Source organism: Penicillium manginii, assembly GCF_028828005.1.
Source record: "Penicillium manginii strain IBT 31320 chromosome Unknown utg000005l:1.0-5665137.0:1.0-5668048.0, whole genome shotgun sequence".
Taxonomy (NCBI): domain Eukaryota; kingdom Fungi; phylum Ascomycota; class Eurotiomycetes; order Eurotiales; family Aspergillaceae; genus Penicillium; species Penicillium manginii.
The window spans coordinates 4,186,942-4,211,533 of record NW_026643106.1 but is presented as its reverse complement, the minus strand read 5'-3'; the positions used below and the strand labels follow the sequence as shown (position 1 = coordinate 4,211,533).

The window sequence follows — 24,592 nt, the reverse complement described above, 5'->3', positions numbered from 1 at the left end:
ACCCCAAAGCCGCGCCTCGATCTACTAGTACGCCCATCGCAAAATCTAAGTAACAATCCACAATAAAGGCCCCGAGCCTCTACCCTTCAACCTCCACTATCAAAATCCGTAAGCCACCCACATTCCCTCAAAATCAAAGACGTCAACGACGTACCTCAAATTCATTCCTCCGACCCCGAAGAGCCGATCTCCGATAACATGCCTCATCCAGCATTCGCCTCGATCTCGCATCGAGCTCCTGATTCGCAGCATCAATTATATCCGGCGGCCGGTTCATACTAGAGTACCACCGTTCGCGCCGCTCCGAGCTTCGCGGGCGTTTAGGCGATCGGTCAACGATCTCGATATCAATATCAGGATACGAGTACGGTCTACTTTCGCGAGACGGGATATATTGCACATCGGCACCGTAGTCATAACCATGATTCTCGTAGCTGCCCGGGGACCCGCGTTTTGGGGGCGATGTTGAAATTCTTCGTCCGGATCGGAGGGGCGTTCGTTCTAGTACTGGTGAGCGAGGCCGGGGCTCTCGCTCTTGGATACGGATACTAGTATCGATGCTAGTATCTTCCCGGTAGAAGCGGCCTGATGTCTCGTGGGAATTCCGTTTCCGGGACCCGGTTTGGTCGTCGATTGAAGAGCGTTTTTGCCTTAGGGGGCGGGGTGGTGTTTCGAGTGGATCTGTGAATGAGACTCTTCTTCTTGGGGCGGAGCTGGCTTCAGCGGTTGTGTTGGGTGTTCTTTCGATTATCTTCGGGTGGCGGGTTCGAGTGTAGGAGGATGTGGACGCTGAGCGTGAAGGGCGTTCTAAAAGAGGTTCGTCTTTCCAGGTTGGATGGTCTCGGCCTCGGTCACGGTCACGGTATATATCCCCCCCATCTACTTCCTCGTTGGGGCTTCAGGCCAGGGGAGTGATATATACGGTTTCTTTTGCGAGTTCCTTCGTATTGGTGTTGTGGCTGTGGGTTTTCTTGAAATGGGCCCGAATTCCGACGAGGTCGACGATAGAAGTAGTATTCATCGTCCGGGGGGGAGGATCTCTTCCGTCGGCGACGACGGTGTGAGCTTTCGATATGCTGATATCGTTCTCGGTAGCGCAGCGAGTCTTCAAAGCCTAAGATATCCTTCATTGTGCGGACGAATGTTCCGAGGACTGGGACTTCGTGATACCACTTCGATCTTCTTCTAATGGCTCTAATCGAGGTGCGGGAAGAGGATCTAGAGGAAGAAAGTGATTCTCGTCGTGGTTCTCGCTGGGTGTCTCTTTGCATTAAATCGTTCCTGAAATCGTCGTTAGATCTTCGTCTTGATCTTGATCTTGATCGATGGCCGTCTGTGACGGAGGAGTATCTGTAAGAGTTCATGGCTTTTCTCTTTCCCAGGGGCGTTTAACGTACCAAAAAGCAGCGAGAAGATGTCGAGGTCGAGGTCGAGTATATGAATCAAAGATGAGACACGATACCTGAGCTCGACAGCCCCTACCGAACCCAAACAAAGAGGTTCCCTCGACGGTCCAGAATTGGAATACGGGAACAAAGTCCCGATCCAAGGCGCCGGATGGGTGTTTTTTGCAAGTTAGTTTCCGACAGCAGTCCCCTCCAGGCCAGAAGAGGCGGATCTATCAAAAGAGATGGAATAAAGAAGACGCGGAATGTGCATGTGCATGGGCTACTGCCGGTCATAGACTCAAAGCAGGTGATTTTGGGACAGTGTGCAGGATTCAGCTGGCATTGTCTACGACATAATAAAAGTACAAAGGCGTAGCCAAGAATAGTGCAGAAACTCTTATTTGGACTCGGAACAAAGAGCGCCTTTGCCCTTTTGCGGCGATGACATTTTATATACTACTATATGTGCCCGTTTTTCCCTTTCGCTTCGGGCGTAGGCAGTAAATGCGATAAAGAATAAAAGAGAAGGCAACCATTTCCAAGGCTTTCACTCTCGTAGTATTATTTTCAAGTGTGTCGGTGGTTGATGCCAGTGCTGTATGATACGCTTTGGTCACAGGGGGCGCAGTCCGAGTCAGCAGGGGTACCACAGGTGACGAAAGGCTAACATAACACTTTTATACAGTATAGAATAGTAAGAGATGGAATGTCTTTGTTTCGTGATTTTTCATGTTAAGAATAGAGATTGACTGATTGCAAATTCAACCCGCCATTCATTTCTTCTTGGTTTTCCTGGTGGTGAGGAGAAGAAACTGGAGTGGTAGTCCGTATGTGATTCCTCACGTGCGGGCGCGGCTCTGCTCTGCAGGAACTGCGGGAGCGGCCGACCCACCTGCAAATCATCATCATTTATTCTCGGCATCCTTCGACGCCATGGATCGCAAATCGGGAAAACGGAGATTGACGGATTCCACGAGAGCGATAAATGATGTTATGGCACAGGTGGCGCAACACTGCGCCCAGCCACACCCCGTCGTCGAATCATAACTGTGGCTGAGTTGGGAAATTTGGGGGCGATTGCGCGCATGAGAAACTACTGGCGGAGACGCAACAACAAGTTCTTGCAAAAACCAACAGTTCTTGGCGTTGGTTTTCTCGCCTCTAATCCAGGCTCCAAATTGAAAACAATATTGATTGATTTCTCAGGGCGCAGGCTGCACACCATCCTCTAGTAGCGCAGCGGGTCCTATGGACCGGACCGTCATGCATGTATGCCTTCATGCGCAACTGACCTAACCCCATTTCTCCAACAGTCTCGCCCGAGATTTATCCCGTTGGTGCAAAACCTCCAAATCAATCCCCTTGACGCCCTTCTGGAGCTCAGCAAGATCGCTCTCCAAAGCCTCGAGCGCATCCGATTGCCCGGGATCCGGCAGCGAGGTCTCAAACTTGGAATTCGCATGCAATGACGAAGTCAAGAGCCGCATCGCGTGGTCAGAGACTGCCAATTGTCCCACAAGTGGAGAGTTCACCGCAGTGCCCAGACTCCGCAATGTCTCTGCCATTTGAATTCGCTTCTCGTGCATTCCTTGAGCACTGCCACCCTCATTGTCTGCCCGCGGACGAAGGACCGATTCTGGCGATAGCCCGACGCGTCGGAGGAGGCTTTCCAATACTGGTTGTGGTTGATCAGGTATAGAGGAGCCCGGGTTACGCGCAGCGGAGAGAATCATGCCTGGTTGTAGCGAGCGCCGTCTTAATGACTCGCGTCGAGATGAGGGCTGGGGCACGAGTGGGATGGAGGTTTCTGCCTGGTATAAGTTGGCTAGTTGTTCTAGGACTTCATTTGCTGAGCCCCGGTCCTTGAGCTGTTTGATTAAGTCTTGTTTGGACAATGTCATGTCGACCATACTATCGAGGACCTGTGCAAGGTTAGCTGCATGCCATATCAACTGAATTATGCATTTCAAAAAGCACGCACCCTTTCCAATTTTTGATGCGACACAACTCGAAGTTGACTGTGTTCATTCTGGATCTCCCGGAGGATCGGCTCCTGGAATTCCTGACGCGTCGACATCTCCGCCAAGACCTCGATCTCTGGGAACAAGGATCCGAGTTCCTCTTCCAAGGCCAGGACTGTCTCTGCTTCAATCGAAGGCTGGTTTATCGCGGACGCAGACGCAGACTCTCCGGCTTCGATTTCCTCAAGGTACAATCTATCCAATCGATCGTGGATCTCCTCAGCCACATAGTCCGCAAGAACCGAACTGAGCTGAGCCGTCCGCTTAACCGTATCCGCATCATTGCTATTAAACTTGATGCTCGACATGAGATTCTCCAAGTGATTGAGGCTCTTATCGTCCTGCTTCAGCTGAGTGGATAGCGTGGAGAGAATCCTCCTATTCTCAGCACCCGCCGACTCTGTCGCGCTCCTAAAGCCCGCTTCAAGATTGTCGGAAAGTTCATTGGCCTGTAAAATAAACCCTTAGCATTTGCACAGCTCTTGTAGGTAGCCTAGTCTCCGCGGAAGCCTTCGTGAAAGTCCCCGCAAACCGTTGGTATACGGTATAATGCGCACGCACCGCGATTGTTGTATTCTGCCTCCCAGCCTCATGCTTCTTCCTTAGCCGCGCGATATCCTTCGCCCGGTCATCATCCAACCTCTGCTGTTGACGAAGCTGCTTTCTGAGGAGGTCACATTGTCTCGAAAGCGTATCTGATTGTTTCTGAACCGTAGCCGTCGAGCTCTGGAGCGACTGAATCGCCGCCCGAATATCCGTTTCCAAAAACGGTCGCGTCGCATCGAGGTCCGGTTCACGTAATATGGGATGTAGATTGCCCGTCTGCGAGAGTTTGTTGTACCTACACACGCACTTATCAGTCCTTGATTCAGAAGCGAAGCGAAGTGTGCGGCGATATTCTCACAAAGCTAGCTCTTCTCGCGAGAGCAGGGTATCAGGGTGCAGATGTTTTGACACCCATTGCGCATTCTCCTTGCCTGTGGCGTGGTCTTCCAGGGCTGAAATAATTGCATCGCGCTTCACGGGTAAGTCCCGCTCCTTGAAGTGGGAATGCACGGTGTCGGCGAGGTGGTTTTCCATCTTTGGTGCTGGTCGACTCGCGGGGTCGGAGCCGGAGATCGGGTGAGGGTCGGGAAATGGGACGATGTTATCAGTTGGAGCGGAGCTCCCTAAAGGTCCCGCGACAGCTGCCCCAGCCCAGCTCAGACCAACGACAGCTCCTATCACCCAGAATAACCACGAGGTCGAGTCGTGCCCAGGGTCATGTGATATCGCCTTTGAACATTTTGTCTTTAAGGGTTGCTAACTTTGCGGTGTGCTAGGTACAGAGTGTCCATGATCACGTGCATATGACCGATGTATACAAATTTCCCCTTTTGGGAATCAATAGTATAGATCACGTGATTTAATAACATACAAGGCACGATTCACCAAAGGGACAAGAGCAAACAACAAACAGCAAACAAAAAAAGAAAGGGCAAAAACAATGCCGAGTACTGAAATCGATATTCTGACCTGGATAAAAAACAAGAACAGCAAAAAGGTGGTTCAAGACTACTAGTGTTTCACTAATCAACCTAACCACTCTTCCCCCAAAACGGTTAGGGCCAAGGCCCCTAGACCATTCGGAGCTACGTGACAGGATGGACTCTTTTCCGAATTTAAACCGATGGATTGCCCAGTATTTGATGTCTACTCTACAATGGAGAAGGTTCTTGGGTGTTCGGCAGAGCAGCATGAGACGAGATACTGGTATCCTCAATGATCGTATTCAGAATGTATTTTTTTATGAAAGAGGTAAATTACAATAATCTAGTCCAGTCCACCTTGGGGCAGTCCAGAATATCACTATCAATATCGCCCAAGGTCGAGGTCGAGGTCGAGGTCAAGCCTGGTTCGTCGCCGCCACATCAACTTTAGGATAATACCAAGAAGTAACGGCGATAATAAAGTATACCAGCACGCAAAGCATTCCCTCTAGGTAATTCGACTTCCCATCACGCAGGAAGTTGCCAACGACCAAGATCGACAGCACGAGCAAGACAACCATGAAGATTTCGAAGTTGAGGGTCATGTTCTTATCGAGGCCCCAGCCCACAATGACAGCAAGAGGCGCATTCAACAGGGCAGTATGGATCGAAGGGCCGAGACAGTGGAACAGCGCAAAATTGATCTGGTTATCCCAGGCTTCGTCGACGGCGGTTAAATGCTCGGCGGCCTTCTCGACGAGGGGGACTAGAATCAATCCCATGAAGTTATCCGAGACACCGAGGGCAACGATGTGCTCAATTTCCTGGACCAGGAACACGGCGGACATGCAGACGCATGTAAGGGAGATGGCGATGGCAATGAGACATTCGATGAAGGTGAGTTTTGCGCGCTGGCTTTCTTCGTCTCGGTCTTCGTCTTGTCGCTCGTCCATTTCTAAGACGTCGTCGAAGATGGAGTTGTGGCTGTGTAGGTTGAAGACGAGGTACCTGATAGATTCCACGTATGTTAGCAAGCATATTGGATAGGAGGATCATTCAGTCTGCCCTGGCCAAGCCAGCCCGGCACGGCACTTTGGAAACTCAAGTTTAACTCACCCGAAAAACGCCATTAGAAGAATCACCGAAGTGGCACGACTGATAGTAGTGACCGAGTCATCCAGCTCTTGCAGCGTGAATTTCGGATTCACAGCACCCTTCAGTGCAGAGTAGAACGCACTCGGGATCAAAAGACCGAAGCCCGCTACCAGCAACAATCCCGTCCCAACCTCACTAACAGCCTCATGAAAGACCTGCTCGCTGCGCTTCAACCCGCCAACAAAGAAACACATACCCAGGCAGAGCAGCAAATTGGCGAGAATGGAGCCGAGGATCGCGGCTTGGATGACGGGAATCAAGCTATGTTCGCTATTGGGTTCATTACTGGTATCATTATGCAGCAGCACCATGAAGAGGACCAGTTCGACGACAGAGCCAAGCGTCGTCTCTAACAGGACGCCGAATACTTTGGGTAACTTCTTGGCTAGTTCTCCGCCCGCGAAGCCGAGCAGGTTTGCAGAGGGGACCATGGCGATATAGTTCAACGCGAATACCCAGACGTGCAGGTCGGGGCGCGCGAAGTGCATTACGATCGCGGCGGGGACGAAGGGCCAGAGGATATTGACGACCATGGATACGGTGCAGATGCTCTTGAAGCAGACGAGGAGGAAGTGGATTGGGTGAACTCCAGTCCGGCCGCTCTCTCCTGCGCTCTTCACGCGGAAGATGCCCAATACATAGCGGGCGGGATGGTCCTTTTCGAGGGTCGGTAGGACCGAGCTCTGTCCTTGTCCATTTGTGCCTTTTTCCTGCGGTTGAGGATGGATATCGTCTCTGGTTGAGACAGCCCCGATTTGGGAGGCATACGATCTGATGGAGCCCATCGACGCGGTAGGCGATGCGATGGGATGACGATTAAACGAAATAAGAAGGAAGAGGAGAGACGAAACAATCAGGGATGCGATGCTTGGCAGACCAGCTGCAGAAGATGCCAAGGGGTATTTTTTGATTGAAATTGGATCGAAGAAGAGAGATGCACGAGGAACGCTTGCGGAACGCACGAAGAGTCGCACAGAGGGGCGAAGAGAAAAAAAGCAAAGGCTGGGGATTCGATTTTGTATACAGACGGGGAAGGAAATAAAAAAACACGACCTTTCCACTCCACCCTGGGGCTGCGTTGGCGCTGGCTTTTCCACACAACCAATGAAACTCTGAGCAAAGCGCAGTGATGAGCCGGCAAGGGCTTGGCGGCCACGATCCATGATACATTGTATCGCAGATCGGCTGTGAATTTCTCATGCAGTGGGGTTTCTCAGTGTGGATGACGGTGGTTGGGCATATAGTTTGCCCTGGGACTGGCTGGGGACAACCCTTGCCATCCGGGAAGCTTTGCTGGCACACATGGAGACGACATCTGAACATGTCCTTGGGCAAAGGCCTCACTCCGCTCCGCCTCACGTCAGGTCATCTCCGATTTCCAAGTAGTCAGGGGATGCGACCAAGCCAAATCGCGCTCAGTGGGGAATGGCATCCGGGCACAGCCACACTTGGCTGCTGCAGAATGGCCTCTGGTCCAGAGCGCGATCGACGCGAGAAAAACAAACTATCAAAGTTAAACCAGCTGTCAGTAGGATTGAGGTTTATTCTGCACAATGCTTTTGCAATGCTTGTTCTGCTGCAATGCTTGTTCTTGCAGAAGCATCCTTGTTCTAGTTTAGGAGTGTTCGGTCAGATCCGGTGTCAATACCATGAATGACCGCCTGGGGCATAGTGAGATGATCTGCAGTGGAGCATAGTATCCTCAGGGAATTGGATGGGATGGGATGGTAGGGGTGTGTATATAAACTCTGTGGTGTGTTGACTTGTCAGAGCCAGATTGTTCTCCGAAATGAAGGAGTAATCGGCGAGAGGTCGGAGTTTTGAATGTTTTCTATAGGAGTGATGCCCTGGTTGCGGGTCCAACCCATGGGTCCAGTGTCCAAAAATGGACCAATTACCTAAGCTCTTGCATGCGGCTATTATCGGTGATCACCTGTCCGGCCAAAAAAATGGCGAATTCTTCTTAACTCTACTTTTGTACTTTGTAGTACATTCATACATTCACCCACTTTCTTGTTTTTTGCTTTGCTGTATTCTCATCTTATCTCTTGGACACGAGTCTGAGTCTTGTCTATCACAATGGCTTCCACCAAGCCCAACCCGCCAGTGGCGTTGGACACTATCACTCAACAGATCGGCAACACCCCTCTAGTCCGACTGAACCGACTGCCCCGCAGCTTGGGAATTGATGCCACCGTCTACGCCAAATTGGAATACTTCAATGCTGGAGGCAGTGTCAAGGACCGTATTGCCTTGCGCATGATCGAGGAGGCTGAAAAGTCCGGCCGCATCAAGCCCGGTGATACTCTGATTGAGCCCACCAGTGGCAACACGTTCGTTTCCTCTGTCCTCTATTGTATTGGACCCCGCTAACTAGGATAGTGGTATCGGTCTTGCTCTGGTCGGTGCTGTCAAGGGCTACAAGACCATCATCACCCTCCCCGAGAAAATGTCCGCCGAGAAAGTCTCCGTCCTGAAGGCTCTGAATGCAACCATCATCCGTACCCCCAACGAAGCCGCCTTCGACTCCCCCCGAATCTCACATCGGAGTCGCGCAGCGTCTGCAGAAGGAACTCCCAAATGCTCACATCCTCGATCAATACTGCAACGAGAACAACCCCAACGCCCACGAATTCGGCACCGCCGAGGAGATCTGGGCCCAGACCAACGGCGCTGTCAATGCTGTTGTTGCCGGCGCCGGAACCGGTGGCACCATCACCGGTATTGCTCGCGGTCTCAAGAAGCACAACCCTAATGTCGATGTGATCGCCGCTGATCCCCTTGGTTCAATTCTCGCTCTCCCGACCACCCTGAACGATGCCCATGAAAATGAGCCGTACAAGGTTGAGGGTATCGGTTATGATTTCATTCCCGATGTGCTGGACCAGAAGATCGTTGATCGGTGGTACAAGACTGCTGATAAGGAGTCCTTCCAATATTCCCGCCGTTTGATTGCCGAGGAGGGTCTTCTTGTTGGTGGTAGCAGTGGAAGTGCCATTGCCGCCCTGGTCAAGGCCAATGAGGAGCGCAAGTTTGCCAAGGATGATGTTGTGGTGGTTGTCCTGCCTGATAGCATTCGCAGCTACCTCACCAAGGTACGATCTATCCATCAAATCTACTTGAATCTACCTTCTCCCGTCTTTTTATACTAACCACCCCTCTAGTTCGCCGACGACGACTGGCTCGCAGCCAACGACCTCCTAACCGCCCCCCTCTCCGACACCGTCACCGAGGCCCAGAAACCCACCGGATCCAAGGACCCCCTCTCCAACGCCAAGGTCAGCGCCCTCCGCCTGAAACCCATCACCACCGTGACAGCCAACTTCCCCTGTGAAGCCGCCATCGAAATCATGCGCGAGAAGGGCTTCGACCAACTCCCTGTCCTCGCCCCCTCGGGCCGTAAGCTCGTCGGCCTGGTGACTCTGGGTAACGTCCTCAGCCGACTGACACACGGCCGCGCCTCGGCCAAGAGCCCCGTTTCCGACGTCATGTTCGACTTCTCCAAGATCCCCGAGGTCGTGACGGACCCCCGTGAAGCGACAGGCCTGCAAAAGCGCCGCCAATTCATGGAAATCACCATGGACACACCGCTGAACGTGCTGAACCGTTTCTTCGAGTGGAACTCTGCTGCGGTCGTCACTGAGAAGGGCGAGGGTGGTTCGCTTAAGCCGTTGGCGATTGTCACCAAGGTGGATCTTCTTTCTTGGTTGTTGCACCAGGGCAAGGCCAACGGCAACGGCACCAGTGCTTAAGATAAACATGATACGACGTTTCTGAATGATCTGCATATGGAGCAGCCCAGTTGCTGCTTTTTGGGGCGGAGTTTCAACATTTCCTGCTAATTGATGAGTTTTTCGTTTTGTTTTCTGTTTAAACTGATTTTTTGGATCCTTTTGGGATCTGGCGTTTTTGCCTTTCGGGGCTCCGATCGGTTTCAACACTGGGAATTGAGGATAGATTGTGCGATACCATGGTTTCGTACCTACAAATAATTATTCATAGACCCGGCCCACTGCCAGTGGCTAAGGGCAATATCTGAAGATTGAATATTTGACTCGGAATTCGGTGATCCTTCTAGTAGTTTCTATGGCTACTTCACTACTAGTCTTGCTGAATTGATAATCTCCGCCTAATCCATTTTTTGAGTTGCCATATGATCCTGGTATTTTCAAGTTAATTCTGATATCATTTTGAGTGAAGAGAGAGATGTACAGCTATATAATCCCAATATATAACAAGAAGCTAGTAGGCTCGCCAACAGCGACGAAACAACACAACTTGAACTTTTGTTTAAGTTATCGAGACCCGGAGTCTCATTCCCCCATCATACATCCAACACCAACAGCACTGGCAGTCCTCTATTCCTCAAAGACACATACCAATCCACTCCTCCCACCTCCTAACCCCAGACCCAACCTCCTCCTCAGCATCCCCCTTAACCGCACCCCCAACAACATCAACCTTAATGCCAACCTGCTCAAGCAACTTGAAACTAAACACCCCCTTCCCATCATCATCACCCAGCACCTCCTCCTCCTCCTCTGCATCCCCACCATCAGCACTAGCATCCATCAACCCCTTACTCTTACTCTTCCTAATGCGCTCAATCTCCCCCTCAAGCCTCTCCCGCACCGACCCCGCCGGCAAAGCAGTAAACAAATCTTGCTTATTCCCCGCAATAAGCACAGGGATCTCCGCATCGCGCTTCGTAGACGACTTGCCCTTCCCCAGCGCGCGCTGCTGCAGCACGAGCAGCACGTCGTGCAGGTAACTCGCGCTGTCGCGGAGGGTCGCCTCGTCCGTCAGTGCAGCCGTGTCAACCATGAAGACCACACCGCGGATCTTGGTCTTGATATCCTTGCTGGCGGACATGGAGACTAGCTCGGCGAGGCCTTGCGATTCGCGGAGCTTGCCATGGCCCGGTGTGTCCTTTAGACGGTAGCGGACGGGGTTTTTGGACGCTTCTTTTAGGCTGGGGTCGTTGATTGATCGGTAGCGGTTGCTGGCTGTGGGGACGGTGGGTGGGAGGCTGACGGTTATTAGGGTTGATGTTTGGGATGTGTGTGTTTGGGTCTTTTTGGCGCTGGTCGATGATTTTGATTCCAGCTGTGTGGTATTAGTATAGTGTACTGGATACGGATACGGATCGAAGTGAGGAATGTTGGTTGGTACGTACTAGAGTCGTGAAAGCTGTCTTGCCCGCACCGCTTGGTCCGAGGAGGAGGAAGTTACTTGATGGCGGTGACGCCACAGTGCGGAAGAAGAAGATGTGTAGCAAGATGGGTACGCCGAAGGTGATGAGGATTGCGACGGCTATGGCGCTTAGACTGCCTTCGAATAGGAAGGTTAGGATTCCTGTTAACGAGGTCCAGCTCGCCTGAGTCGACATGGTGGGTGTGGCCTGATTTCGGGGATTGGGAGCGGGTAAAGGAGAGTTGAGCTTCCGGAAATCTACTTAATCAGTGCTGATAGCACGGGCCTGTTCTTATCTTAGCGCTGCACATCACCCCATTTACACCCTCTAGGAGTACCTTCTCTCCCTCTGTCAGGAATGAGGGATACATACCACACTTACTCGCGACCAAGGGGTGATACCCTTGGTCCGCATTGCTTTGCTATGATCCGCTTTGCTGTCCTCTCTTCTTCTCTTTCTCTCGAGTCTTGACAGTTTGATATACAGTATGCGGTTGATTCGGTTGTCTGCTCTGTTCGCCTTCTTAGGACTTGCGCCGGCCCAGACTCTCAGTGGCTTATCCTTTGATGGTGAGGATGTTGTGAGTTTGATGTGGGCTTTTGATGGGCAGACAGCTGGCCGTTATGACTTCTTTCTCTGTGCTGGTGATGAGTCTACGGGTTCCTATGTGAGTACACCATCTCGAAATATATTATACAACCAAGACGCTAACCATCTATAACCATAGGAATCGCTGGAACGAGTGATCAACGACGGCGCCGTTGTCCCCGGTGACCTGCTCTCATTCAAAGTCGACCGTAATGTCGGAGGAAACGAGCCCAATGCATAGTACGAACAACACCCATCACTTTGCAAAGAATACCTTGCTAATATCAGTTGCACAGCTTCCTCAAAGTCGTTCCTTCAGACCCCAAAGAAAAGTGGTCCGGATTCACATCCCACTTCACCCTCACCAACATGAAAGGCTCCTTCTCGACCAAGATATCCGACGCCGTCAAGTCCATGCAACCTATCCCGATCCCGCTCCCATTAGGTCTAGTCGACGGCGACACCCAGCTTCTCGCCGGATCCCCAGAAACCCCAATCTACAACGGGTCTATCCTAAACAGCGCCAGCGACAGTGCTGCTCTCGATATCGACCAGCCAACCCCAGCCCTGCAATTCCCAACACAAACCTCATCCGAGCTCGATCCAGAACGCTTCGAGCTAAGGAAACGACTCGGTGTTGCTGCGGCGGCGGCAGCGCCAGCGGCTGTCGTAGCCGCTGTAGACCCGCACACGATCCCCTACGGCGAACAAACAGGTCTGACAAAGTATGCGCCCATGCCCAAGATGGCCGGCACGACTATCCTGGATAAATCGCCCACGCCCCAGTACCCGCCTTTCCCCTTTGTCAAGGCTACGACGTATCTTCCTGCGCCGACGGTGCAGTGGACTGATACGGCGTATTTGACGTTTACTACGCATAGTATCGAGAATACGGTTTGTTGCCCGCCCCGACATTATACTGAGAAACAAAGTATGCTAATACGATTGTTCTTTTTTTTCAGGCTGCACCAGCCGCTGCGCCGACGATGGATAAGAGAATGCAGCGATGGCTGGAACGGTGGCAGGACTAGGAATATCGCTATTAAGGTAGTGCATCACTTTCTCAGCGTTGCTTCTGCGTCTGCTTCTGTCTCGTATTTTTTTTCCATGTTTTCTATATACTGCTTTTGATTGAGGTTGAGCTCAATATATGCTAGCGGATATTTCATACGTCCACAAGGACTGGTATCTCAAGACGTAAATGCAACATAACACATCCCCACCCACCACCGCTCCTTTATGCTCTCCAGGCTATACTCCAAATGGACCATTATTGATGAAAAACCAGGCCATCGATGCCTATATACAAGTTCCAGCTTCGTCATGTCCAGAATCATCATTCGTTTCGTGATACATGCCGACAATAGCGTAAGGTAGTGTAGACCATCCCATCAAGGCGACATCGGCGTCGGCGACTTAGACGACTTAGGCGACTTCCACTCCTCAAGCGCCGGCGTCATAACCGGCGTCGTGGGCCGATGATTATGCCGATCCTCCGGGTGAAACGAGATATTCTCATGAAGAGCAACATAATCGCTATCCGAATATCCGAGCAGGTCGTTAATCTGCGAGCTGCGCCGACCCTTAATATGATCGATTTCAAAACTGCCGTAATTCACCAGCGCGCGCCCAACTTCCTTCGGCTCTGCGCTGTGGTGCAGGAAGTCGCCATTCAGCGCGTCGGGGTCCGGTCTTTCGGCGACGACGAGGCGGACTGCTTCGTGGGCGCCGAAGTGGCCTTCTACTGCTAGTACCCCGGCTGGGAGGAGGCTGGCTTTCTTTAGGAGGAGGGCGTCGTGGGCGCCCGGGTCGATGTAGATTGTGCCGTGCGGTTGGAGGCCGTGCAGGAGCCAGAATGTTCGGGATTGGATTGGGGTTTCGGAGGGCAGGAAGCGGGTGTGGAGTGGTGCGGCGGGGATTTCTATCTCGGCGCCAGAGTCGCTGCCGTTTGAGGCCGATTTCGCTTGGAGGGCTTGGAGATAGTTCACGATGTCGTGGACGTTTCCGGGTTTGGAGCTTTTCGTTATGACTGTCGTTACGCCGGCGCTTGTTCCCAGCTTCGCGGCGACGATTTTGGTGCTCATGCCTCCGGTTCCGAGGGAGGATCCGGCTGATGAGACGTCGGCCTCCAGAGATGAGATGTCGGAGACGACTTCGATGGGCTCGGCGTCTGGATTTGTGCGCGGATTCGCGGTGTAGAGACAGTCAACGTCGGTCATTAGGAATAGGTAATCGGCCTTGACTGTGGCCGCAGCAATAGCTGAGAGGGTATCATTATCGCCAAATTTGATTTCCTTAAGGACCCCGCGGGATGTCAAGTTAGACTAGGTTTCTGCTGGTGATTTGGAGGGGTGGAGTTTCTTACAGAAACAGCTAAAGTGTCATTCTCGTTGACAATGGGGATCACACCCATGTCGAACAGTTGCTCGAAGGTATTTTGCGCGTTGAAATATTGAGTTTTCTGGAGAGGTTAGTTGGTGTGAACAATGAAGGCCGGAATTTCGAGAGAGATATAGATACATCTGCAATGTCGTTTCTCGTCAAAAGAATTTGAGCCACCGGAACATTGAGGTGAGAAAAGAGGTTATCCCACAGGCTCATCAGTCGACACTGGCCGACAGCAGCGAGGGCCTAAGTAGTAATTCAAGTTAGTGTCGTTCTTCAGAGACCCAGTTCCAGCTCTATAGGGGTTTCTATTGAGAGATTGGACGTTGCTCACCTGTATTCGGGGTAGATATTTGGGTCTTTCATCCACGTCCATCCTCCGCAAACCAACCCCCACCGCGCCAGAGGAAACGAGCACAACTCTATGCCCATCTCTGCGCAGCTTAGCTACCGTTTCGACAATCAATGTCAAAATGGAGAGAATAGGCTCATGTGTCTTCTCGTCGACAATCGAACTTGTCCCTAGAACACAGCGTTGTTAGTTAATTCGTTCTGGTTTGCAGTTTACCGCAACGCATTGGCGGGTTGAATGTGTATCCCCGCACCGAGTTTGATCACAATCGTCAGCCCCGAAGCGGCCGCCATTTTGTACAGGCCGGATCAATTTGTAGCAACAAAATAATGCCTGTGTGCCACGATAAAAACCAGAAATCAAGAATGAAAACGGTCCAGTAACCCTCCTCTGTCGTCTGACTGCGAGAATGTCAATGTCAAGTTCTGACTCTACCTTCTTCTGCCCTCCGTATCGGAGCAATCTCCGCGAGTTCTGCCGGGAATCTCCGCCCATCAGCATTCTTCCTTCTCCGGCGGGCGGCGCGGGCGTGCTTCTTACAGCTTGCGATTCAACATGTCCGATTCTCAGTCCTCTGCCTCAGCCTCAGGTGCGGCTGCGCCTTCACCTAGCAATGGCAAGGATAAGCCGGATAAGCCGGATAACGGCTTTGTCTCGGGCGATGATACATGGACCCAGTTCAAGAACATCTACTCCATCCTAACGGGGAAGATGTCACCGGACGGCATCGAGCAGTTCCGTCTTACGCGCGATATCCGCAACGAAGAGGCCGACTGCAAACGCTGTGATGAACAAAAGGAATTCCTCCTTCAATATAGTATGCCTGCTTCCGATCCCCACGACAATTGTGCCCTACTCGGAGCTTCGACTAACAATGCTCACCCACAGGCCCTGTCATCCGTTACCTGAGCGATAACATCAAGCAACTGGGAGGCGACCTCCACAACCATAATATCTACTGCCGGCGCTGCACAGACCGCAAGGGCGGCGGTTTCGACCCGGAATACGGCATCCTGATCTGCGCCAATGAGATGAAGGACCAGGGCCATTTGGAAGATACCATGGCTCACGAGATGGTTCACGCGTATGATCATCTGCGGTTTAAGGTCGACTGGTCTAATAATCTGCGACATGCCGCTTGTACAGAGGTATGTCTGACCACTCCCTTTAAAAGGGCAATTGCAATTGCATTTGCAATTGAAGTTGCAACCGTCCGAGAACCAACTAATTCGTTCCCCCCAATTCGCGCAGATTCGGGCGAGTTCACTCAGCGGCGAGTGTAGATGGTCACGAGAGTTCTTTCGACGAGGGCAATGGAAATTGACCCAACAGCACCAAGAGTGTGTTCGCAGGAGAGCGATTCTCTCCGTGCGAGCTCGACCAACCTGCAGAGACGAGGCGCATGCAACCCAAGTCGTGAATGAAGTTTGGAACAGCTGCTTCCGAGACACGAGGCCCTTTGATGAAATTTACAGATGATACCGGACCGCATCGCATTGCGCCCTTGCTTCTTATATTACTACTACTTACACCGCGTTATTATGTACTATATCTCTCATCTCACCCAGTCCGGCACTGTACAATAGAATCATTTGTGAATGTACCATATCATTTCATTGGCACTGTATGGATTGAAGATCAAATTAAGAGGCCCATGTCCCAGATCGCATGCGCCGTCCATAGCTTATACTCCAAGAAACTCCGAAAATGCAAAAATGTGCGACGCCAGAAACACCATGTGATCCACGCCATGGCCATGGATCGAGCGATACAGAAACGGGAAGCAAATAAAACACCAGAACACCAATCTGTCATGCGTAAATAATCATGCCTTGCCCTCTTTGGAAGAGGCGGAGCTCCGCTTCGCTTCCTTAACGCAGTGCTTCAGGATCCAAGGGTGGCGCTGGATTTCGTCCAGGGGGATACGCTTCTCCGGGTCAAGAACAAGCAACTATTACCAATGATGTTAGCAGGTGAATTTCGCGAGGTAAATGCCTGGGCAGGCAATTTGGGGTGGGGGGAAACTTACTCGCTTGATGAGGTCCCTAGCCTCAGGGCTGACGAAAGAAGGTACAGACATATCCGCGCGGGCAATTCGCCGCTGGGTCATAACAGGCGTATCCTCGAAAGGCGCCTCACCAACCAAGAACTCGTAGGCCAAAACACCCAGACTCCACAGGTCAACCTTCTCACTGTAGTAGTTGTCCTGAGAGCCGGGCTTCAGCATCTCTGGGGGCAGGTAGTCGAGTGTCCCGCACATCGTCTGTCTGCGGTTGTTGGGGGCATGCACGCTCCAGCCGAAATCACTGATCTTGATCTCGCCGTGAATACCGACCAGGATATTCTCCGGCTTGATGTCGCGGTGCATGACGTGCTTCTTGTGCAGGTATTTGAGAGCGGCCGCCATCTGCGCAATGTACTGCGCAGCCTTCCACTCGGGGAATCGGTGCTCTTTACGGAGATGCTTGTACAGCTCTCCCTTGCCGGCGAATTCCAGGATCAGGAAGATACGCTTGCTGTCGTGGAAGTGCCCGTACAGGCGCAGTACGTTCGGGTGGCGCAGGTTACTCTGGATCTCGATCTCGCGGCGAACTTGCTTCTGGACGCCGCCCTGTTGCAGCTCCGATTTGTGCAGGACCTTGAGGGCGCAGACAAATCCTGACGATCGCTCTTTGGCTAGGTAGACGCGGCCGAACTTGCCCTTTCCAAGAGGTTTGCCGATCTCGAACATACCGAGGTGCAGCTCCCTAGGGATAAGGGACTCGGTGCTAGAGGTTGAGGTGCGCTGCTCGCCGTTTTCGTCGGTGTTGCGGGTCACCAGGGTGCCTTGTGATCCCTTGCCTGGGGAGGCAGGGATATTCATTGAGTTGGTCTTGTGGTCATTGGTATTTTGCAGAGCCAGCTTCAGCAAATGGGCGCGGTTGGAGTTGCTTTGGCTCGCGCCCAGACCGGGCCTAGAGGCGGTAGAAAGAGAGTCCTAGAGCAGATCGAGTCAACTAGATTGTTTGAAAGTGTTATATGATTCTGCTGGCACCGTACCTTTTGCTTGCCATAGCCACGGCTGGCGGTAGCTTCCTTTTCCTCCTTGACGGACAAGTGCTCGAATCGAGCCTCTAATGTCTTCGTCGCCATTGTTGAGAAGAAGTAGGAAGCAGTGCAGTGCAGGGAATAATAGGATAAGGGAATGAACACTGGGCGAGTAGATGTCGAATTAAGTATCGAAGTAATTGACTCAAGCCCGGGCGGTCATGGTCAGTAGGGTTGTCGAAGTTGGCGAGGTTGTCGATAGAAGAATGAAAGTTGGAGAAATGGAGGAAGTGGAAGTGGAACTGTTTGGGTTCGGTTCAGCGCGTCGCCCCAGCAACACCGTCGGCCCGCACTTATTCCGCTGATAGCGATTAGCCCCGCGTAGGGCGATCCACCATCCCATCGCATTTGTCTCGCAACGCTTTTTACATGACGTTATGATTTAACGTGCTGATGGCTTCCAGAATACCAGCTGCGCCCCCACGAGGCCATGCCTCAGTATCACCTGAGGCTAAGAAGCCGCAGCAGATTTCTGTTGGTGGCTTCCGAATCTCGACTCAGAAGCTCCCCATTCTCAAAGCCGACCCGATCGACGAAATGACCAAGAAGCTGGGCATTCAGGTGCCGGAGATGATATTTGGCGATAACTATGTATGCATTGAGCATCCCCCCAGTGGATGGGGGATCAACTTCAATGCGTTTGATGCATTGGACTTGGTGGACAAGACAGGACAGTCCATGCTGCAGGTCGCATACTCCAAAGAATGGCAACAGAGCAGGTAGGAAGCATCGCGCCAGGTACTCCAACCTTGCATCTTGCATAGACTTACCACGCTTTTTCTCTAGAGAAAAAACACATGACGGAATCAAGGAAGTTGTTAAGCCATTCGATTGGTCGTACAGTACCGATTACAAAGGCACGTTAAGCCCGAACGCCCGGCCCTTCGAGGAAACAACGAAGCCAATCCCCATCGAGCTTCTAAAGCGACCGGATCCGATCCTATTCTTCGATGAGGTAGTTCTCTATGAGGACGAGCTGGCCGATAATGGAATTGCCATGCTTTCCTGCAAAATCCGCGTCATGCCAGAGAGGCTTCTCCTCTTGACGAGATTCTTCATGAGGCTGGACAATGTCTTGATTCGACTTCGCGATACTCGGGTTTATGTTGATTTTCAAAAGAAAGAGGTGATTCGGGAATACCAGTCTAAGGAATGTGAATACGAGAAAGTCAGACAGGTACGAAACCCTCGCTCTTTCACAACTACTCATACTAACCCATCGTCCTCTATCTAGATGCTTGCTGGTACCCGGGATGATATTCCAGCATTAATGAGAGATGCCAATCGGCTTTCTGAATTGCTGCCTGTGGTAGATAAGAAGTCCGAGACTGTAGTTCTTGACGGCTGAAGTGTGAGACTTACGCTATGTCTCGCCGGTCTGTCTGGAATTCGCAGCGATGTATGGGTGTCAGATATATCAATTTTAGGAATCAAATCTCTTGTCGCCATCTTCTACGCTCGGGCTTTGGCAGTGAGGTTATCGCGAGGAAGATCGACTACAGTCAGCTGCCCAGGTGGCCAATACGAAAGCCATGAAGGAACTTAATGAAATAGACGGAAATGATATGCAACTTTTTCTGCGTTTACCTCACCTTTGCTTGCCCACATAATTCTTTTTTTTATGCTGATCTAAAAACTGAGCTATTCTCATGGCTCTTCTTTATCTAATATGGGCGTATACATACAAGGGGACTCGGACCGGATACAATATAAAGTTACTCAAAAACGTCAAATGTGTTTCCCTATTTTACCCAGGTATTCTCCAAGGCTTGACGGCGTAAAGACAGGGCTTCATTTTTTTACCGTATTATTTTTCCTTGTTCCCTTTCCTCTCTCTCCCTCTAGTGTTGATCCCGGACGTATGTTTTACTTTTTTTCTTTTCCTTTCTGCTGTTTATTTTTTTTATGTTCTTATCTCCAGGGCTTATGATTATCTCTGTGTGTTTTATGCTTTTTATGACTCTCCCTTACTCAGCTGGGAACACGAAGCACGAAAGGGAGAGAAGGAAACGGGAAATAGCACAGCAATTACTCTTTTATTTCTTCTTCGCAATCTTCGGCGTATGACATGAGAGAAATTTCCCCCCCTCGCGAAAAAAATAGAAATATGGGAAAAGAAAACTTCTAGAAGTAGCACTTCGAAGGGATATTTTGCGAAGCGGTTAGTATTTTTTGATAAAGATTTAATATCATAAAGTTATAAGTATAAAGCTAAATTGTCTTATACAGTAGGCCTTGAATAAACAACCTTATATACACTCCGCCACCGCCTGCGCCGCCCACAGCTAAGAAACAAACAGTGTAAACAACCAACCCAAAAAAAGATCGCCAATCGTAACGATACAATAACCAACGCCATCCAAAATGCCGACTCCAAGATTGACAACGTTATGCGCGCGAGAGCTCCGCGGCTCCCAAATTAAAGGCCTCCAGGTACGACATCGCGTCACCTCCAAGCGCATTGGCATCCACAGACCCCAACGCTAACCCCTGCACAGCGGCCACTCAGCCAACGGGCAACAATCTCCTCGACATCATGGCAAGCACCCAGCGCCAACGTCAGCTCCAAGACATCCTCCACACCCCCTAGCACACTGCTCCTCCCGTCCCGATCATACTCGCAAGGATCCGCCGTCTCGCGCCTGGCCAGAAGTGCCTCTTCGCCCGGCGCCGCGGCCGAGACGTACGTGGCGTACGGCATGACGCAGAAGATCTTCGAGGCCTGCTCCAAGCAGGGAGATTACACGATTCCGCAAGCGTCGCAGAAGGGCGTCGAGGTCCCGCTCACTGCGTCGGGCGAACACCTCGGTGTCAGTGATAGCTGGTGGTATAAGGGTTCGTAAACCTATCCCCTCGGCTCGAATCCAATCCAATCCGGCTTCAGCCTACTAATACGAATTTCTCACAGAACTGGGCCTCACACCTACATTCTCAACCTGGTCGCAAATCACCTTCTTGCACATGTATCTCCTAACTGTCCGCCTACGCGCCCTGCCCTACCGCGACAGCGTCCAGACATACTCCCGCCACTTGATCGACCATTTCTCTCACAATGCGGAGCACCGCATGGACGTCCTGCACGACCTAGGAACCCGGGGTATCCGCAACAAGTACCTGAAGGACCTCTTTATTCAATGGCGTGGAATCATCGCCGCCTACGACGAGGGTCTGATTAAGGGTGACGCGGTGCTGGGCGCGGCTGTCTGGAGGAATTTGTGGAAGGCGAGTGCTACGGGGCCGGATGGGCAGGAGGTGGATTGGACAAAGGTTGCGTGGGTGGTGGCTTATATGCGGCGTGTGCTGTTTGAGTTGTCAAAGATGGATGAGGCGGATATGGCGTTTGCCTTGTCGCAGGGTGGTGGGGCGGAATCCGCGATCTTTGGGTTTAACCCCGTTGATAAGAAGATGGCTGAGGCGAGTAACTGATGCGTTACCGGTTGGATTGGGCTGGACAGCCCGCTGCGCTGGATTGTCATTTCACTTCCTCATTGTTTTATTATGTGTGCGGGATAGGTATTGTTTGCAGGCCTGTTCTTTACGAGGTTAATCATGTACAGTAATCTACTTCAACGCAACTCTGTCTATTGTATTATATTTTGCATTTTACTTTGGTGCTGCATTTGAGAACTATTACTAGTAGGGTACATCTTCTTGTCTTGGTTATCGACTCTGGCATCTAAGCCTTGTTTGGATTTAGATCTAATTAATTCTCCTTTTTGCCAAAGAGGTCCTTCTCAACCATAGCCCGGCAGATAGGGTGGTAGAAATCCTTGTACTTCTCAAAGGCCTCCAAGGCCACGGCACGGTTCGCCTTCTGGAGATTGCGGAACCTGGCAATATCAATTAGTTGCGGATTTCGGGAGAGGGGGTGAAGATAAGATGGTGGTGGCTTGGAACTTACAAAGGTCGCACAAACTTCATTCTGCCAATACGGCCCAGCAGTTCGGCAGTAGGCTCAATAACACTCTGATCACCAGCCTTCATACCAACCTGGAAGTAAAGGTTCGCAACCTCGATATTCTCGCTCTTGGCTAGGCCGTAGACGTCACCCATAAGCTTGGAAAGCTCAGGGCGCAGCGGCTGCTCCCAGCGCAGAACTTGCTCGAGGAAGACTAGGAGTTGGTTGGCAGCCAGACCGTCCAGGTCGCTGGCTGCGGGCTTGAAAGTGGAGGAGCCGGTGGATAGGCTTTGCCATCTGTTGGCGAGGGAGTAGACGACGTCGACGAGGGAGGTATCGAAGTCTGGCTTTGGGGGCAGGCCTGGGGCGTAGAACCATGTGTCCCAGTCCAGCTCGGTGAGAAGCTTGGAGGCCTCTGCGTCGGAGCTGAAGAAGTCGAGGATTGTGGCCTTGAACTCGTAGGAGTCCAGGGACTTGCACTTGAAGACGGTGAAGTACTGTGGAAATGTTAGCGGGGTTCTGGCTAGCGAAGGCTAGTGCTGATGATTATGTCGAGGAGGTGTAGACCTACGTGAGGGATGAACTTGTCAAACTTGGCCTTTCCAACAAGGTTCTCTAGGTGGAAGAGGAAGTTGAAGCCCTTCTCGTAGGGGACGCTGGAGAAAGCGTCATCGGGATCCTTGCCCTTCAGGTCAGTGATCAATTTGGTGAACTCGTGGTCGTGGCCGAAGTGGTCCACGGAGTCGGTGAGAGCCTTCCATCCGATAATGGACGAGAAGTGGCGGTATGCCTCGCCGTGACTGTAAAGATTCAAGTTAGTTTTAGTTTACTAAGCTTGGTCAGTTGACAGCTTAGGCGAACGTACATGGCGGCCAGAATCTAGGAAGGGTTTGGTTAGCAAGAATAGGTGGATCGACGTTGTGATGATTATTACATACCCGTCTCTCAAGATACACAGTCCAGCCCTCGTTCAACCAGAAATGCTCCCAGGAGCAATTGGTCACCAGGTTACCACTCCAGCTGTGGGCGAGCTCGTGCGCGATGACATCGACGTTTTCACGGTCCTTTCCATCAATTAGCTTCAGGGAAAGAGTCAAATATCGGGGATTATTACTGGGGACAAACCTTTGAGATAATACTGGGAGTAGCAAAGGTGAAAATTGGGTTCTCCATTCCACCGTAGGGGAAGCTGGGTGGGAGAATCAAAACATTGTACTGGCCCCAAGCGTAGGGGTAGACAATTTTCTATACAGCCCATTAGACTTGAGAATTGAGAATTGAGACGAGATGTTTGAATGCATACCTCAATGGTGTTGATGAAAGTCTCTGTGTCAGCTTCAAGCTCCCACTTGCACTCGTCAAGCTTGTCTGGGCTCGTAGCCACGACACTGCGAGGACCAATCGAAGCTTCCGAGACATCTCTAGGATAGAGGTCAGCAGTGTATCTTTTGACTTGAGTGACTCAAGAAGGAAGAATCCTACCCGCTTGCAACGGCAAAGAGATAGCTGGGAATCGGGACCGACTGGTTGAAGCGGTAAAGCTGGCTTCCAGACTCGGTCGTCGGGTGAGATTCCTTGATCAGCAATCCACTAGTCTTGACTGGCAGGGGCGAGGTGATGTTAAAGTCAATGGTGCTTTTGACATCGGGAGTATCCTGGCAGGGGAAGATGGAGCGGGCATGGATGGCCTGGCATTGCGAGACTAATTACACAGGCGTTAAGACGGGATTCCAGCCAAATGATTTGGATCGGTGACCTGGTGACCTACACATATACGGGTGCTTCTTGTTAGAAGTTTGAGCAGGAGTCAACCATTGAAGCGCAGTGCACTTGTCAGTGGTCTTGACGGAAATCTGCGGGGGCGCGGGATTAGTTTGATACTGAGGTCATACGACACCCTCTCTCTCAAGGGATGCCCTTCGCGAGCAGGAGAACGTACATCCACCTCGATAGTCTCGTTCAGCTGCACACCTTTCTCAAGACTGATCTTGAGCGGGGTACCATAGGGTTCCAGCGGGGCCAGCAGCTCCCACTTGGAAGCTTGGCCATCCACCTTGACCTCACCGATGTCGAGATGGCTTGTGTCTAGGATGATCTCCTTGGACTGGGCCTCAGTTGTGGAGCGAAACTTGTGCACAACATTTCCGACGAGCTTCTTCTGATCGAAGAGGATCTCAAAGTTGGCGGTGATATGAGCAGAGCGCCAATTGTTGTAGTTGCTTAGCGTGTTCGGATCACGCGGGTTGACTGTGGTCGCCATCCTGCGGAAGAATTGGACTTGTGTAGGACGAGCAGTGACAGCTGTGGTGGAGAATGAGAAAGAGAAAAAGGAAAGGATACGCGGGGAAAAGAAGCTGGAATTCATCTGGTTGCTTCCATGGATGTGTGGAGTCGCGGCGTTGTAGTTTTTTTCTTTTTCCCCCCTTCGGAGTTGCCGGCACTAAGCGTGTTGTGTTGCAGTTCGATCAGTCTAGTCGCAAGAATGTTGTTGATTAAGTAGACTTTTGGAGGAATCAATTTCAAGAATCCTTTATACCTTATTCAGAGATTTAAGGTTCTAATGTATAACATATCATATTTGAGTACTCCGTACCGTAAGCTTTATAACAGTGAACTAAGAATCTCCCAATAGTATCATGATATAGCCCTCTTATCAACAGAATTATATTGGAGATAGCAGCATTCACACACAAATCAATGCAATAAAAAGACCAGATAATCATTGTGCGCATCCCATAGGTCGCTTTTCATAATCACCTGGGTGTATCTATCCATGGATGTCTCTCCTGGTTACGATGTATACACTCTCAGCGCTAGGGACAAACACCCCGTCACCCCCCTTTTTCAATTTTTGCCCCCCCCGCCCAGCCCAGAAGATCATTCTCTCCCCTTGATCCTTCTCTGTAAATCTCATGATTATCCTGATCATTCTTATTCCTGTCCCTATTCCTTAAAATATCTTTGACTCCCCTCTCCCCTCTCCCCGCATTCTTTTCTATCTCTCCCACCGCCCTCTCACGGACCACCCCTGAAGCGCGGGACCGCGGCCCCTGAA

The 24,592-nt window shown here is 51.3% G+C and overlaps 12 protein-coding genes across 12 annotated transcripts; 5 read left to right on the top strand and 7 right to left on the bottom strand.

Annotated features, from left to right (window-relative positions):
* Window positions 1–142: 142 nt before the first annotated feature.
* Window positions 143–1,130, bottom strand: N7533_007908 (uncharacterized protein; the record flags this gene model as incomplete). The annotated part of the gene is made up of 2 exons (XM_057104558.1): window positions 143–807; window positions 923–1,130. The coding sequence occupies 2 exons, from the start codon at window positions 1,128–1,130 to the stop codon at window positions 143–145; spliced, it is 873 nt and encodes a 290-aa protein (XP_056959515.1).
* Window positions 1,131–2,680: 1,550 nt separating this feature from the next.
* N7533_007907 (uncharacterized protein) lies at window positions 2,681–4,489 on the bottom strand (the record flags this gene model as incomplete). Its single annotated transcript, XM_057104557.1, has 4 exons — window positions 2,681–3,310; window positions 3,370–3,858; window positions 3,971–4,250; window positions 4,314–4,489. 4 exons carry the CDS (start codon window positions 4,487–4,489, stop codon window positions 2,681–2,683), a joined length of 1,575 nt encoding a protein of 524 aa, XP_056959514.1.
* An 805-nt stretch (window positions 4,490–5,294) lies between these two features.
* Window positions 5,295–6,818, bottom strand: N7533_007906 (hydrogen/calcium exchanger domain-containing protein; the record flags this gene model as incomplete). Its single annotated transcript, XM_057104556.1, has 2 exons — window positions 5,295–5,886; window positions 5,995–6,818. 2 exons carry the CDS (start codon window positions 6,816–6,818, stop codon window positions 5,295–5,297), a joined length of 1,416 nt encoding a protein of 471 aa, XP_056959513.1.
* A 1,294-nt stretch (window positions 6,819–8,112) lies between these two features.
* N7533_007905 (cystathionine beta-synthase CYS4) lies at window positions 8,113–9,785 on the top strand (the record flags this gene model as incomplete). Its single annotated transcript, XM_057104555.1, has 4 exons — window positions 8,113–8,366; window positions 8,416–8,534; window positions 8,584–9,128; window positions 9,198–9,785. The coding sequence occupies 4 exons, from the start codon at window positions 8,113–8,115 to the stop codon at window positions 9,783–9,785; spliced, it is 1,506 nt and encodes a 501-aa protein (XP_056959512.1).
* A 613-nt stretch (window positions 9,786–10,398) lies between these two features.
* On the bottom strand, window positions 10,399–11,422 carry N7533_007904 (signal recognition particle receptor subunit beta; the record flags this gene model as incomplete). Its single annotated transcript, XM_057104554.1, has 2 exons — window positions 10,399–11,139; window positions 11,210–11,422. The coding sequence occupies 2 exons, from the start codon at window positions 11,420–11,422 to the stop codon at window positions 10,399–10,401; spliced, it is 954 nt and encodes a 317-aa protein (XP_056959511.1).
* Window positions 11,423–11,714: 292 nt separating this feature from the next.
* Window positions 11,715–12,846, top strand: N7533_007903 (putative beta-1,6-glucan biosynthesis protein (Knh1); the record flags this gene model as incomplete). Its single annotated transcript, XM_057104553.1, has 4 exons — window positions 11,715–11,894; window positions 11,955–12,055; window positions 12,112–12,709; window positions 12,778–12,846. The coding sequence occupies 4 exons, from the start codon at window positions 11,715–11,717 to the stop codon at window positions 12,844–12,846; spliced, it is 948 nt and encodes a 315-aa protein (XP_056959510.1).
* Window positions 12,847–13,206: 360 nt separating this feature from the next.
* On the bottom strand, window positions 13,207–14,845 carry N7533_007902 (glutamate 5-kinase; the record flags this gene model as incomplete). The annotated part of the gene is made up of 5 exons (XM_057104552.1): window positions 13,207–14,109; window positions 14,181–14,276; window positions 14,336–14,446; window positions 14,535–14,722; window positions 14,806–14,845. 5 exons carry the CDS (start codon window positions 14,843–14,845, stop codon window positions 13,207–13,209), a joined length of 1,338 nt encoding a protein of 445 aa, XP_056959509.1.
* A 262-nt stretch (window positions 14,846–15,107) lies between these two features.
* Window positions 15,108–16,031, top strand: N7533_007901 (mitochondrial inner membrane protease ATP23; the record flags this gene model as incomplete). Its single annotated transcript, XM_057104551.1, has 3 exons — window positions 15,108–15,369; window positions 15,441–15,700; window positions 15,756–16,031. 3 exons carry the CDS (start codon window positions 15,108–15,110, stop codon window positions 16,029–16,031), a joined length of 798 nt encoding a protein of 265 aa, XP_056959508.1.
* Window positions 16,032–16,377: 346 nt separating this feature from the next.
* N7533_007900 (aurora family serine/threonine-protein kinase) lies at window positions 16,378–17,684 on the bottom strand (the record flags this gene model as incomplete). The annotated part of the gene is made up of 3 exons (XM_057104550.1): window positions 16,378–16,503; window positions 16,582–17,529; window positions 17,592–17,684. The coding sequence occupies 3 exons, from the start codon at window positions 17,682–17,684 to the stop codon at window positions 16,378–16,380; spliced, it is 1,167 nt and encodes a 388-aa protein (XP_056959507.1).
* A 348-nt stretch (window positions 17,685–18,032) lies between these two features.
* N7533_007899 (TIP41 family protein) lies at window positions 18,033–18,987 on the top strand (the record flags this gene model as incomplete). The annotated part of the gene is made up of 3 exons (XM_057104549.1): window positions 18,033–18,358; window positions 18,426–18,816; window positions 18,874–18,987. 3 exons carry the CDS (start codon window positions 18,033–18,035, stop codon window positions 18,985–18,987), a joined length of 831 nt encoding a protein of 276 aa, XP_056959506.1.
* A 1,016-nt stretch (window positions 18,988–20,003) lies between these two features.
* On the top strand, window positions 20,004–21,065 carry N7533_007898 (uncharacterized protein; the record flags this gene model as incomplete). Its single annotated transcript, XM_057104548.1, has 3 exons — window positions 20,004–20,072; window positions 20,138–20,474; window positions 20,548–21,065. The coding sequence occupies 3 exons, from the start codon at window positions 20,004–20,006 to the stop codon at window positions 21,063–21,065; spliced, it is 924 nt and encodes a 307-aa protein (XP_056959505.1).
* A 277-nt stretch (window positions 21,066–21,342) lies between these two features.
* On the bottom strand, window positions 21,343–23,977 carry N7533_007897 (bifunctional aminopeptidase/epoxide hydrolase; the record flags this gene model as incomplete). Its single annotated transcript, XM_057104547.1, has 9 exons — window positions 21,343–21,469; window positions 21,541–22,034; window positions 22,109–22,337; window positions 22,399–22,601; window positions 22,663–22,782; window positions 22,841–22,958; window positions 23,020–23,239; window positions 23,306–23,390; window positions 23,477–23,977. Coding segments are annotated over 9 exons (2,097 nt in total), but the record flags the coding sequence as incomplete, so codon positions are not given.
* Window positions 23,978–24,592: the final 615 nt, after the last annotated feature.